This window comes from Emys orbicularis, chromosome 2 (genome assembly GCF_028017835.1).
Source record: "Emys orbicularis isolate rEmyOrb1 chromosome 2, rEmyOrb1.hap1, whole genome shotgun sequence".
NCBI classification, from domain to species: domain Eukaryota; kingdom Metazoa; phylum Chordata; order Testudines; family Emydidae; genus Emys; species Emys orbicularis.
In genome coordinates, this window is record NC_088684.1 from 76,280,948 (window position 1) to 76,295,188 (window position 14,241).

The window sequence follows — 14,241 nt, forward strand, 5'->3', positions numbered from 1 at the left end:
TGTGGGAAAAATGACAGATATCAACGTTTTGCAATATACGATCATGAAATGTCTTAACATTGCATATTCTTAATTGTGAAAGTATCTCACAAGTGATTATAATAGTTTTCTATATTTTCAACTGAAATTTGCTGACCAAATCAGTCATACTGAAGATTGTGCACCAGTAGCAGTAGGTTGTGTGCCCATGATTTGTATGGCATAGTGGGTAGATGTAGATACATGTGAATTCCTAATGTAATGCTTCTCCATTTGCAAGCTTTTTGTACATACAATGTAGCATCTAGTCTGCCTACGAGAAAGTTTTAATTTGTAATTGCCTATGCATGCAGTACTAGCCTTTGAAATATTTTAGAAACCATCTTTTTAATTCAGTGTCATTTATGCACAAGTCTGTAGTGGTGTTAGAGATGACAATACACAGCCGCATATTGGGCTTCAGTCAAAGTGCTCACTAAACAAAAATGGCAATTTTGATACTCACATATAGATCTAATTTATATCTGATCTAGCACAAGTCTGTATACTTTTACTAGATGAAAACTGGTGATAGTTTTCAATATATTTCAATACAATATATTTTTGGAGTTTTACCTCTACAAAGAAGTTACAGTATATGAAGACATGGAGGATACAAACCCCTTAACGCTTACATCAAAGAGAGAGACTCTCATGACATTTTGAAAAACGTGTTATTTGTCAAAAAAATCAGAAGAATGCAAAATTGTCAAAAGCCACCAATGATGGACAGAATTCTGTGATGCTGGCAGCAGAAGCCAGGAGAGATGAATTGTATTGGCAGCTACTGAATGAGTTTTTTAGTTTAGAAGATGTGCCACCAATACTCTATCACTGGAGTTGTTTTCAGAAATACAAAAGCAAATTGAATTTGGCACGTCACTGTTGTATTGAACGTAGGAAAGAAAACAGACTTTGAATCTGATCTGAGATCATTATGTTCTCCCTCTTCTATAGCCACCAGAGTAAGCACATTCTCCAGTGATAGATCCTGTTGCATTGTTTGCTTGAGAACAGACAAGAAAGATAAGAAGCTTCATAAAATACAAACATTTGAGAGAGCAACCAATCAAAGGGAGACAGCATTTCAAAGAAGAGTTGATGACATTTTGCACAGAATATTGGTGGAAGACTTGATTGCTTGGGATGCATTTTATCCCGCAGCCTGTTTTTCTTCCTAATTGAGTAAAATGAATCTTAAAGCAAAATCATCTAGTTACAGTGCAACATTACCGTCACCTCATGACATAGCATTTTACCAGCTGATTGGAGAGAGAGACAATGATCTTTTGTACAACAAGAAGGCTCTTCTCCTGTCCAAGCTGCTACAAAGATATAAAGCCCTATTTACCTAAGATGTAGAAACTGGAAGCTATTCCAGTAGCAAATTACAGGCAAGATTAGAATAACGCTATGGTTCTGCAATTTCATTGCATGGACAGCATGGCCATGGCAAATCTACCATTGTTCTGTGCAGCACAATCACATTAGCTGATACTATCTAAGATACTAGTAATCTGAAACAGGAATTTAAGTTATCCAAATGTTTTGTAGATGTTCTTCTGGCCAGTGAGCCTGATGAACAGCTTTCAAATGAAGTAGTGGTTTTGTATAATGCCACTTCAATTCTTTGGTCTGAAATAGACAAAATGAAAGCCTCAGATTGTTATCCAAAGCCAGGTGATTGTATTTTACAGAGGTCAGCCACCTTTGTACCTCAGTTTGTGCAGGAGTTTGTCTTTTGGTTGATAAAGAAGCATATAATTCAACCAGCGATGAGTGTCATCCTTCAGAAAGGAACAGAGGGTCCTGTGGCACCAGAAGACATTCAAAGAAGGTGCCTCTCAGTTACAGAGTGAATGATATTTAACAGTTCCAATCTTATCACACCACTGCACATAAGCCTTGCTGTACAGCTACACCATGAGTTTAGGTCTCTCAATTTAATTGACATACTAGACCTTCATGGATTCTGAATCAACTATGATGCGCTGTGATAGTTCAGACTTTGCAGCATTAATGATGAAGTAGACAGTCTGAAGTAGACAAGGAGGTGTGTTCATTCCAAATAGAATTGTACCACTTCATGCTGGTGAAAATCTCATCCATGAAGGAGATGATAATATAGACATCTGGGAAGAGATCATTGATGGAAAGAATACCTTCCATTCAATGGCTAGAGTGGAATTTCAAGAACAGCTTGCAAATAATCCAGTATCACAAGAAATATCACTGAAGTGTGGGAAAGAAAAGTCACTTGCTCTCCCTGGGCAATCAGAGTCTCTTATGCAGTGCACAGCCTTTGGAAAACCAGAAACGACTTGCCATGAAAAAGTACTTGAGAAAATAAACTCTTGTCACCTACAAATGAACGCTATCCAAGATCTCTCTTGGAGTCTTTTAAGACTTCTAGCTTGTGATGTCCTATCAATACCAAATGATGTTGATATTGTTCATACTCAGGCAATTCCATTTTGGACTGGTTTCAACCACAAGTTTGCAACAAAGAAGAGCACCTACACAGCAGTTGCATATGCATCTATTGTGGATGTCAAGCCACCTGCCATGGCCATCGTCTGTACTATAATGCTGAAATCTAAGGAAATGTCAGCAGCTATTGAATAGCAGCATGCTGTTCAGACCATGGATCAGCAGCTATGTGCTGTTGCTCAGCAAGTGAAAAGAACTCTCCCAAATGAACTTGGTACCAATGTCATTCACCTGGGTGGTTTTCACAACTTATGCTGTTTTTTGCATGTATTGGGAAATCAGGGGAAATACTGGATTGCTAGACCTACTTGTTGACTCAGATGTGTATGCAGCTTGTATTGCTTGCTGGAATGCAATTCAACCATGCTCCGTATGGCTTGACTCTAGTATCTGAGGCCCTAAGTACTCTGAAACTTTATTTGTTTGTTAAATGGTGTGAGCAGGGAGGAGGTACTTGTGTAGATCCAGCATTTGTCTGGAAAATGTTGGCTGACACTGTGTTCTTACAACATGTCATTAAAGAGTTTGAGTATGCTATAACTCAGCATATGCTACCACTATTGGTGGAATGTCGGACATGGGGGTATGGCCAGTCTCCTACATTCAAGTTCTGAGATCATTTCCTCTCCTTTATGTAAGTATTTAAATGTCCATGCAGAGCAAGAGGGTGATTGGAAACTTCACCTAACACACAGCATGCCATGCTTGCATACTTCTTTACTGCAAATTGGCCCAGCTATGCCAGGTGAATACCAAGCTACAATCTTAATTTGTAAAATGTCCCTGAAGAAGTACATAGTGCCTTTGAATCTGGGAAATTTGCTGTGCATCAGACTCCTTGTTCTTTCACTGGAATTTGGGGTGCTGTAGGAACAGAGAAAATGATCATCAAAGACTCAAAGGGCAGCAGTGGGATTGTAGGACTGACAAGAAAGATACCAGCATCTGTCAGATGGGCCCTCACAAGACATGTCCTGAGTGAATATGCAAAAGCTATGAGAGAAAGAAGTGGCCTAACAAGGAGTGGGGACAGTTTTTAAGAGTATGTCAAAAGAGAATGTTGGCAAACAAAGATGTGGAGTCTTTGCACATAGTAAGCCAATATCTAGTTTACCCATTGCAACTTGGATGGGAAAATGTGGATGATGAACTACTTCTGTATTCTTCAATGGCCCAGTGGCATCTGAGCTTCTACAAGACCTTATTTCTGCCCATATAAGTAAGGGTCGCTCCCCAGTCAGCTGTGTCTGTAGTCAGAACGATCTCTTCTGCACACTGTGTATGTGCCAAGGCAATGGAGACTGTGGTAACCCATATATTCTTAACAGAGATCATAATGATGGAAAAGATGATGATGATTGATGATGATGTTGACTGGAAATGTCACCAGTGCTGTTATGTTTCAATGATACCTGTACAAATTTATTATTAGATTTTGTTTTACCCTTTAGATTGTTGTGATGTTTTGAAGTCACAAATAAATCCAAGTCTCTTGAAACAGACATTAACCAAAATGAATGCAAATATTTCAAAGTGGTCATTACATTTTTAACTTGTTGATGATGACATTGCTTATTCCTGTTTCTATGGTATTGAGATCACTTGACAGCTCCACATCATACTTTATCTAAAAGTAGACATAATAAGCTTTCAAGTGACATATGATTTGCATATGTGTAGGATGTTAACTAAACCAAATCAGTGGTGTCTCCTACTTGCCTGCTACAGGTAGATACGTTGAAAACCAGTCAGATAGCTTTCCCCAATCTATCTAATGTTGGATTTAAGGACATATGTAACTAACGTTTAGCCAAAGTGTACAATAATAGACTCTCAAAACTGTCAGAAATTCTTAGAATAGGCAGTGAGCTCCAGGCAAACAGGACCTGCCCTCTCATTCACCTTTCCTTCCTTGTAAACTGGATTGCTAGTGTAATGTACTGGGTATTATTAAGCATAATTTTTGAACAGCTCTTCATTTAATGAAACTTTAATAAAACTTTTAGTGATGTGTTTTGTAATGCATGTTCTCTTATTGACCCTTAAAAAGTAGGGTTTACAGCAAACTGTTTATAAAATGTTTGCAATTATTTTAGCAACATATTTTATAAGCTCATTAAATATGTGTAATGTGACTCAAATGTTCATATTTTTATACTACTTGTCTTTTTTTTTTTTTTAACAGAACATGAGATTTGTACTCAAGATATCTCAGAACTACAGTGGCATTTTGACTGTGCAAATCGTCAGCTCCAACAGGTAAAAGCCCAAGTACTTAAGATAGAGACAGTTAATGGAAGGATTCAGGAGGATATAGACTTCATGAAGAAATACAGCCCTCTGCTGGAAGAAAAACTGAATCTTGAGGGTGACACTATGAAGGATGTATTACTGGCACATGGAAAGGTAAATAGAAATGATGCAAGGATGTTTTTACTAAAATCTTTCTGCTAATTAGGGACATGCACGTTTAGAATTGCCATCTGTTGCCAACGCCAAAGTGCTGTTCCATATACTGCATGTAAAGGATGGGAACCTTAGAGTTGCACTGAATACAGGAGTTTTCTGCTTACATTAGTTCTAATGTGCCTTAGTGTTCCTTATCAATAATTTTTGTAAGATGCATGTTTTACTAATAGTGTTCATTCTTCACATTTTGTAACCCAAAAAGAAAAGTTTATAAAAATTGTGTATTTTTAGCATTACAATATTTTGGAGTATACCTTTGTAATTACTTCTTTTAAATGTGATACAGAGGAATTCAGGCTACTGATTTTACATCTAAAGACATTGTGGCTCTCTTTCTCAGATGTTTAATGGTACTTGCAGTATTAATATGATTAAAAACAAATCTATGAAGTTCCAGAAAAAGTGGAAACATATTTACCTGGAAAATTCAACAAAACATCTTATACTATCATTCTGCTTTGGTCTTCAGTCAGTGTTTCAGTAATTTTCTCTTTTTTCATTAAGCTTATCCAGTTAGTTACCTTCCAATGTTTTCCAGTTTCCAAATTTTAGTTGTTGTTGCACTGTTGGATGTGTGAATAGTATTGATATTTTTTCTCCATAAAGATCCACGTGAAAAAGTTTAGCCCTTTTCTATTTCCATAGCTGCCATAAGTGCCTGTGCATTAGAATTCCAAGAAGACCTCATATTAGTGAGCTTCTGCAGATAATTTTACAATTTATTTTGTGCTGCTTGCAGATAGCTCATGAAACATGAAGCCCAACTCCTGAATTACTAGTGTCACTGGACTTGCAAGAGAAAATTTTACCTTTTAATGTCAATGAAAAGCTTTACAAATAACATGATGATCTTAAACAAATTTGCTATTGATCCATTTTTCTTTCTTTAAAATAAAAATCAACATTAACAAGTATATCATCACAGTACAATATACCTGAATACTTACTGGTACTCCTGCAAACGCCTCACTTCTAAATTATTTTATAAAGCCTGGGTGATATTTATTGATACGTACATAGGTTGTATGTGACTGTGAGTTGAGTAGATGTTCTATTCTTAAGACTAACATTTTGTTATATCAGCAGATAGGGTAGTTTCAAAATAATGCTAATTAAAGGTCAGCCTGTTAACTTTTTCTTCTACTTATTTTTTTATTTCCATTCTTCTTGTTGTTGCCTTGGGATATATTTGATGCAGTGAAAATTTCAAAATGATCTGAAATACAATTCATGAAATAGACTTTTCCCAAAGCAATTTTAAATTAGTACCTTTTCCAGTACTGATTTTTTTCTTTCCATTACTAAATGAAATAATGCAAAATCTCATCATAGAAGTGGTAACACTACATGGCATAATAAGAATATAGGTCATTTCTTGTGGTAACTCATTCACATATTTCCTCTTTAAAAAGTTATTAGATATTAAAAAATATATATTCAAGGTTTAAATTGTGCTCTAATTCATATGCATGGATTAACTGGTTCCACCAATTGTATTGGTTTTCTCCTCCTCATTGCCTTAGGATCTTGCAGCAGGCACTTGATTTTCTCTTTAATTAAAAATAATTAGATAAGATTGAGTATATATGTTTTTTTCTTTGGGAAATTAAAAAAAAAGACTGAGCAGTTAATAAGGGCTTTAGATTATAATATACTCTTATTTTTGTTCTATTATGTGAATCACTGATTTCTTTAACTGTTAGAGGAGATTTTGGAAGGCAGAGAGGGCAGCTATGTACCAAATTCCCATTGAAAGTCAATGGGAATGTGGTGCCTAACTCTCATTTGTGCCTTTGAAAATCTCCGTCATTGTCTCAGGCCTCTCTGTTTCTTAAGTGAATGTCAGGCTTGTACAGCCCCTCAGAAGCCTTTAAGTAATGATTCTGTAAGGTTGCTGAGTACAGACTCAGAGGCTTCTTCCAAGTTTTGTGTTCTGCTCCATTGGTCTCTGCCTTCCCATGCAAGTGGCCATCTTTTCACAATAACTTCCAAATGTTAGCAAGAGAGCTTTCATTTTTTTATAACACTGGCTTTTTGATATCATCCGGTTCTATACATGCTTTGTCATTGTCTTCTACTCTGACTGCTTTTTTGGTATTCCATGCTTTATTTATTGCTAAATATTGTGACATTCCAAAGCACTACACTCAAACTTTCAAATAGTAATAAGTGAGTCAGAAGATTACTGAATGAGAACAGTTGTGTTTAGAATATTTATATACATTTCATAATGAAAACAGTTTATAGAAGATTTATTTTCCTTTTTCAGGCATCAAAATTATATTATGATGTTTATCGGGAACTTCTGAGAATCCAGCAGATTTTAAAACAAGTCACTGAAGAAGCTGAAAAGGAGAGAGAATCTATGTCTGAGAAAATTAAATATGCTGAGATAGTGTTGAAGCAGTACCAGTAAGAGCCCTTTAAAACATTATTAAAATATTCTGATGATCTTTAATATTTTGACAGTTTAGAAGTATAATGACAATAGAAGCACAGTATATTTGCATTCAGAAAATGTCCGTTTTAAATTCTGTTCTTGTTTGAGTGTCCTCTGCATATTCTCAAACTGGGAATGTGCTGACCAGTGCAGTTTGGATGGTGGAACCTTTTGATAGTACCCAGGGCCGGCTGCAGGCACCAGCTTGGCAAGCAGGTGCTTGGGGCGGCCACTCTGGAGAGGGGCGGCGGGTCCAGCTATTCGGCGGCAATTTGGCGGACGGTCCCTCACTCCCGCTCGGAGCGAAGGACCTTCTGCCGAATTGCCGCCGCAGATTGCGATCGCGGCTTTTTTTTTTTTTTTTTTTTGGCTGCTTGGGGCGGCCAAAACCCTGGAGCCGGCCCTGATAGTACCACCTGTTAAAGTGCTCACCCACCCCTCCTACTGCTCCCCTCAGCATTCGAGCATATTCTGAGGGCATGACTATAAATAGGGCTGCCACCTTAGTTACTTTCTTCCACAGAACTCAGGTGGATGTGGACCTTTCTAGATCTCTTGGATCCACAGCTTTGAATGCCTACTAACTCTACATTAGTTGTTAGATTCGATTATCTAGCTAGCTTTATAGTTCATAGTATTAGCGTTAGGATTTTAACTTAAAATATTTACGAAGACTATGTTACTGGCGTTGATTGCAGATCCAAAGACAATGAAGCATGATTTTAAAAGATGTGCATCATGTCCTGCAGTCTTACTGGCATCCAGTGCATGTGTCAGGTGACTTAAATGACATGGGAAAGGACATTCCCCTTCACATTGTGCTGTTTTTAGCACGTTCACTACTTGGGCCAGTAAGGAGAGAGAAAATATACTTCAGGCCCTCAAGAGGCCCTGTCTGCCCAACCTCTAGGATCTGAACCTCAAAGAGATCTGAAGGAAAAGATAAGGGATCCAAGGTGGCTCTGAGTACTTTCCCAAAAGAGAACCATGGAAAAGGGTTTGGTCTTGGCATGGAGCTCTGGTTCCAAGCCAACTGAGATTTTGGTAGTAAATCCAGTGATTCAGCTCTAAGATACAGCCTGCATCTGAGACAGTTCTGGCTAAGGAACCCTAGGCTCCAGATAACATGCCAGAACTAAGCAATGTGCTTTCAAGGAAAAGAAAGGTCAAATTAAAACACATCTTTGGTAATTCATTGGATTCTATTATGGATCTGAGTCCTGAGGACATAAAAGCTCCAAATTGTTCTAAGGTGATAGAGCCAAAGAAGAAGACAGCTTAACCAATTATTTCATCTTTCCTACTTCCTACCATTACAGTTATGACGCAGGTTCATGTGGATCTGCAACACGTAACAGATCTGACTGGTTCTCCAATTAGATTGGAACAGGTTTCAACTCTGGTGTGACGCAAGACAAATTACCTCTACATCCTCCTCTTTACTTCCTGGAATTAAAGAAATCTGGGCTATCTCAAAGCTCGGTGAAGGTAAACCTCTCAGCCATTCTACCAGAAGCTAGAGGGTCATTTGGTGTTCACTCATCCTACAACAAAAAGATTTCTTGAAGGCATGAGTAACCTCTATCCCCAAATCAGAGATCCTATACCAGCATGGGACCGTAACCAGGTCTTGAGCTGTCTTACAAAGTTTCCCATTGAACCAATGGCAACTTGCTCACTCCTACACCTCTCTATGAAAACCATGTTCCTAGTGGCCATCACGTGCTCAGAGAGTGGGAGAGATAGGGACCCTAATGGTGTACCCTCTCCCCCTTTAAGCTTTTCTTCATATACAAGGTCACAAATTCCTTCCAAAAATACCTGCAGTCTTCCACGTAAATCAACCTATTCACCTCCCAGCATTCTTTCCCAAACCGCACCAGGATAAAAGGGAGGCAACACTACACACACTTGACATCAGAAGAGCGTTAGCCTTCTACTTGGAAAGGATCGAACCTTTCAGAAAATCTCCAAGACTATTCCTCTCCATCGCAGACAGATCTAAGGGATCCCCAGTCTCTAGGCAAAGACTTTCTAGATGGATATCAGACTGCATTACCAACTGCTTTCGCAACTGCTACAACCCTTCGGGAGCCTGAAAGCATTCTACAAGCTCTCTGTCCACTTCCATAGCCTTCCTCAATAATGTTCTGGTCACAGAAATATGCAGAGCAGCAACTTGGGCATCTGCTCAGACATTTGCAGAACATTATTCAATCACCCTTGCTTTAGCATCAGATGTGATATTTGGCGTGACAGTATTATCATCCATATTGGACTCCGCTCCGAAGCCCCATCCCTCCACCAGGGACACTGCTATAGAGTCACTTAGAGTCAGGGGCGGCAGGTTTGTAGAAATTTTGGTGGTGCCCAGAATGCCCAGAGCCTGTCCCCCCAACCTGCCTAAGGCTCTGGGAGGGAGTTTGGGTGTGGGGAGGAGATCTGGGGTGCAGGCCGTGGGCTGGGGCAGGAGATTGGGGTGCAGGCTCTGAGAGAGTGTTTGGGTGCAGAAGGGGTGAAAGGTTGGACTCTGGGAGGGAGTTTGGGTGGGGGAGGGGGTCTGGGGTGCAGGCTATGGAACGGAGTTTGGGTGCTGGCTGCAGGCTCCGGGCTGGAGCAGGGGGTGGGTGTGCAGTAAGGGGTGAGGGTTGCAGGCTCTGGGATGGAGTTTGGGTGCAGGCTCTGGGCTGGGGGTGGGAGTGCAGGCTCTGGAAGAGAGTTTGGGGATGGGAGGGGGTGCAGAGGGAGGGGGTGCAGGCTCTGGAATGGAGTTTGTGTGTAGGCTCTGGGCTGGGGCAAGGGGTGGGAGTGTAAGAGGGGGTGAGGGGTGCAGACTCTGGGAGGGAGTTTGGGTGCAGGCTTTGGGATGGAATTTGGGGATGGGAGGGGTGTGGAGGGAGCGTGTGCAGGCTCTGGGAGGGAGTTTGGGAGTGGGAGGGGGGGTGCAGGCTCTGGACTGGGGGGTGGGGGTGCAGGCTCTGGGAGGGAGTTTGGGGATGGGAGGGGGTGTGGAGGGAGGGGATCGGGGTGCAGGCTCTGGGGTGGAGTTTGGGTGCAGGCTCTGGGGTGGGGTTGGGAGTGCAGGCTTTGGGAGGGAGTTCGGGGCCGGAAGGGGGTGCAGTCTCTGGGAGGGAGCTTGGGGCGAGAGGGGGTGTGTGGAATTGCCATATTGTTAGGCAACTGAAGAAACTGAGAAAAATGCTCTTGAACAGTTCACATTCATGGCACAGCAAAGAACAAAAAGACATAGGAAAGTCATGGTAACTACAGAGGGAAACATGGAAATGACGTTGCCCTTTATCCTGATGAAGAAGTTGCAGAAGTGACAGACATTCTGTGCAAGGCTTCAGAAAGATTCTAGGCAGGGTGGATAAAAATCAATGATTTAAAAAATAAAGTAAAAAAATGGATTTTTTTATTTAAATCGGATATTTTTGATAAAATGCTTTTTGAGGAAAAAACCTATGTAAAGATGGTTTTAATTAAGATACATTATAGCTTAAAGATATCTCATCATGGAATAGTTCTAATTGTATAGTATGAGACAATATATTCATGTCATGTTTAAGAAAAGTTTTGTAAATGAGTTCCAATAGTTCATGGATTAGGACCCAATCTTATGGGGCTCCAGGGGCTTCTGTATAGATTATTTAGGTTAATCTTTCTATCTACCCAATGGGACTTAGTGCTCAGTCTAGAAGATACCATCAGAGCTGCTTAGTTTTGCAGTTCTCAAACAATGGATTTGTGTCTCCAGAGATAACATGCTTGTTAACAGCAAAAATGTTTTTAAATAAATAAAAAATATATAGAGGTGAGAAATAACAGACCTCAACCTTATTGTCCCTCTGCAAATTTGTGTACACAGTATCAATCCCTTACCTCTCTCTAAAAGTGCAAAATTTCAAAAAGTTTAATGAATTTGTTAAATGATTGGTGGTGGTGGAATACATCTGGACAAGGAGAAGAAGTCTGGAGATGATTGTGAGATGGGAGGGACAGGCAGTAGAAACAAAAGTGCAACTGTTTGAGCAGCATATTCCAGAAGTCTTGAGGACTTGCTGAGTGTAGCCTTCGTTGATTTGAGATCTACCATACCATTCTCTCACTAGAAGGGAAAACCTTTAACGGCAGCAGGCCGTAAAAGAGGCCCAGTTTGGGAATAAGAACCATTCAAGAAATATATGTTTGCTGATGTTTTAAAGAAAGTCACACCAGTGAATTTGTGGAAGTCACTTAAGCACTTGGATTCAGAGACTGTTGAAGCGATAATCTCACTTTTAACAGCAGTAGTTTCTTCTGCCGGTGTAGAAAGAATACTTTCTTCCTTTGGACTAATTCATTCCAAATTGAGAAATCGTTTGGGACCTGAAAAAGCAGGAAAGCTTGTTTTTCTTTTTCAGATTATGAACAAACGGGAAAATGAAGGTGAAGATGACTGAGTTAGCTGCAGAAGCCAATATTTTAACTTTCTCATGTTGACCTGGCTGACATAGTTGATTTAATTATTTTTTTAAAATATTTCATTTAACTATTTTAGTTAAAAACAATTTTAACAAAAACAAACCTGATTTTAAAAAACTTGAATGTTTTAACTACATTCAAAAATTCATATGCTTGTTTTGTTAAAATATTATATGTTTGCTGTTGAAGGAAAAAAATCCAGAATACATAACGTTATTGTTTTAGTTAAATAAAACAATTTAAATGTCTGTCTGGTGATGTTCTCCTGGTAATACAGCATGGCAAGAAAATCCTCCAAATATTAATGATTAACCTGTTGAATTGGAGATAGTTCACCTCCCAATAACTTCATAAATATCTGCTTCAATGACCTTTGGTAAATGAAATAACCAAACAATCATTCATTTTCTGATATAGCTGTAAAACTAATCTGAAAAGTTTTCCAAATAAATCACTTTAAAAATGTATAGTATGTATCTTCTAAAAATGAAACCTACATCTATCTCTGAGTTGTGAAGAATATGTATTAAGGTTATAACAACCAACAAGAATGCACTTTTATGTAGAAATCCATGATTAAGTCGAGTCTTCCTGACTAGTGATGTGAATCAATTTGATTTAAATCAAATCCACCCTGATTCTAGGTAAGCTAAATGCTTATATTTACTAGGTAATCTATCAATTTAAAAAAAAAAAGAGATTGTCAGCAATAATTTGAGCTGATATCGTGAAACCAGTTATCTAAATATATAAATTCAGTGATTGACTTCATTACTGTATCTACTGGACTTTAAATATTTGAAATACACAGTGCATGGTTGGACACAGGGTCCAATGTAGTTCTAATAATATAGCACACAGCACTACACTTCTGCCATCATTGGAATTTTCCCTGTGATGTGATGGGATGAAATTACTTCGCCAATTTAGGGCATCCTAAGTCCAGTAAAATACAGCTATGGGATGGTGGAATAACAGGCAGGAAGTGAGGGAGACTTCTGCTCTTGTGGGAGTATGCTTCCACAAACACAATAATAAATACAGTGTGTATGTATTAGCTGCCATGGCACACTTCAACCTGATCTCCTCCCATTTCCCTGACCCTTTCACAAAGCACGCTCTCATGTATATAGCAGTAATAAAGAATGTGTACAAAACCTGTAATTGTGCCCAACAGTATCTTCTCATTCTTCATTTCTTCCTCTTCCTTACGTTTCTTCAGCTGAGTTGGAGGGGTCACTGCTGTCCATAACATTATTGAGTTTGAAGTAGTTGTGAGGACATTAGCTCAAAACAGTGACAAGTGTTTTTTGCCATTTGTTGGAGTCCTTGACCTGATTACACTGCAGCCTGAGTGTTTTTAGCTTTTTCTGGTATTGAGGGGTGCTCCATTGCATCATGCTCCCTGCAAGGTGAGCTAGGATTTATTGATAGACCATTGGATAGCATATGACAGTATTCAGATCGGTCTGAATTCCCTTCTCACTTCAGTGTGAAAGCAAGGTCTTTATCTCCCATTTGGACCTAATCTACTGTGTTGGCTTCTCCATTTGGTTTTGGTTACAGATGCCAGCTGGTGCAATCACTTACAAGCTTGTTAGACAATGATGAGTATGCTATGTCCAGAGAAAGAAGTTGATGGACATTTTAAACAGACTGTGGTTTTCTGCTGATGGAGCCTGGATAGCCTTTTAGAACAAGCTTTGGAAGGACAGAGTGCCCAGAGGATACTCTTTGGAGCGGGGACTGCCATTTTTCTTGTTTATAAAGTGCCTCGCACAGTGGGAGTTGTGGCCTCTTGGTGCTACCTCAATATAAATTATAAACCATAGTGATAATGCTTGTAAGTCTAGGTACCCGCATAAACATATTATCTGAGTCCTTCAACACATGAGTGTACTCTGGGATGCCTACCTGCATAGAGGCATGGAAGGAGGTAGGAGTGACCTGGGCACATAACAAAATGACTATGCACCTGATTGCTTAAATGAAGAAAGCTGTACATTAGACTAGGCCAACAGCAGGAACAGCACTTGGTTAATATGCTTGATTATTAACTGTGGGATGTGTGAACCAAAACCATGTTTTAAGCTATTGCACTAGTAACTGGTTAGAGGCTCAATTAGAAGTTGTGTGGTTAAACTCTTTATTTACAAATGAATAGCTTTAAAGCCTCACTGGAATAAGAACAAAAAAGCAGTCATACTGTGTCAGACTAATGGTCCCTCTAGCCCCGTACCGGTCATCTGACAGTGCCCCGTGCCAGATGCTTCAGAGGGAATGAATAGAACAGGGCAGTTTCAAGTGATACATCCCCTGTTTTCCAGCCCCAGCTTCTGGCAGATGATGATGTCAGGGTA

At 39.4% G+C, this 14,241-nt stretch overlaps 1 protein-coding gene across 1 annotated transcript in view; it reads left to right on the top strand.

Annotated features, from left to right (window-relative positions):
- CCDC178 (coiled-coil domain containing 178) overlaps positions 1–14,241 on the top strand; it is a 310,284-nt gene that overhangs the window by 39,267 nt on the left and 256,776 nt on the right. The window contains exons 5-6 of the mRNA XM_065399325.1: positions 4,694–4,914; positions 7,247–7,389. Coding sequence (XP_065255397.1) covers positions 4,694–4,914; positions 7,247–7,389 — 364 coding nt within the window. The remainder of the gene's footprint in view (positions 1–4,693; positions 4,915–7,246; positions 7,390–14,241) is intronic.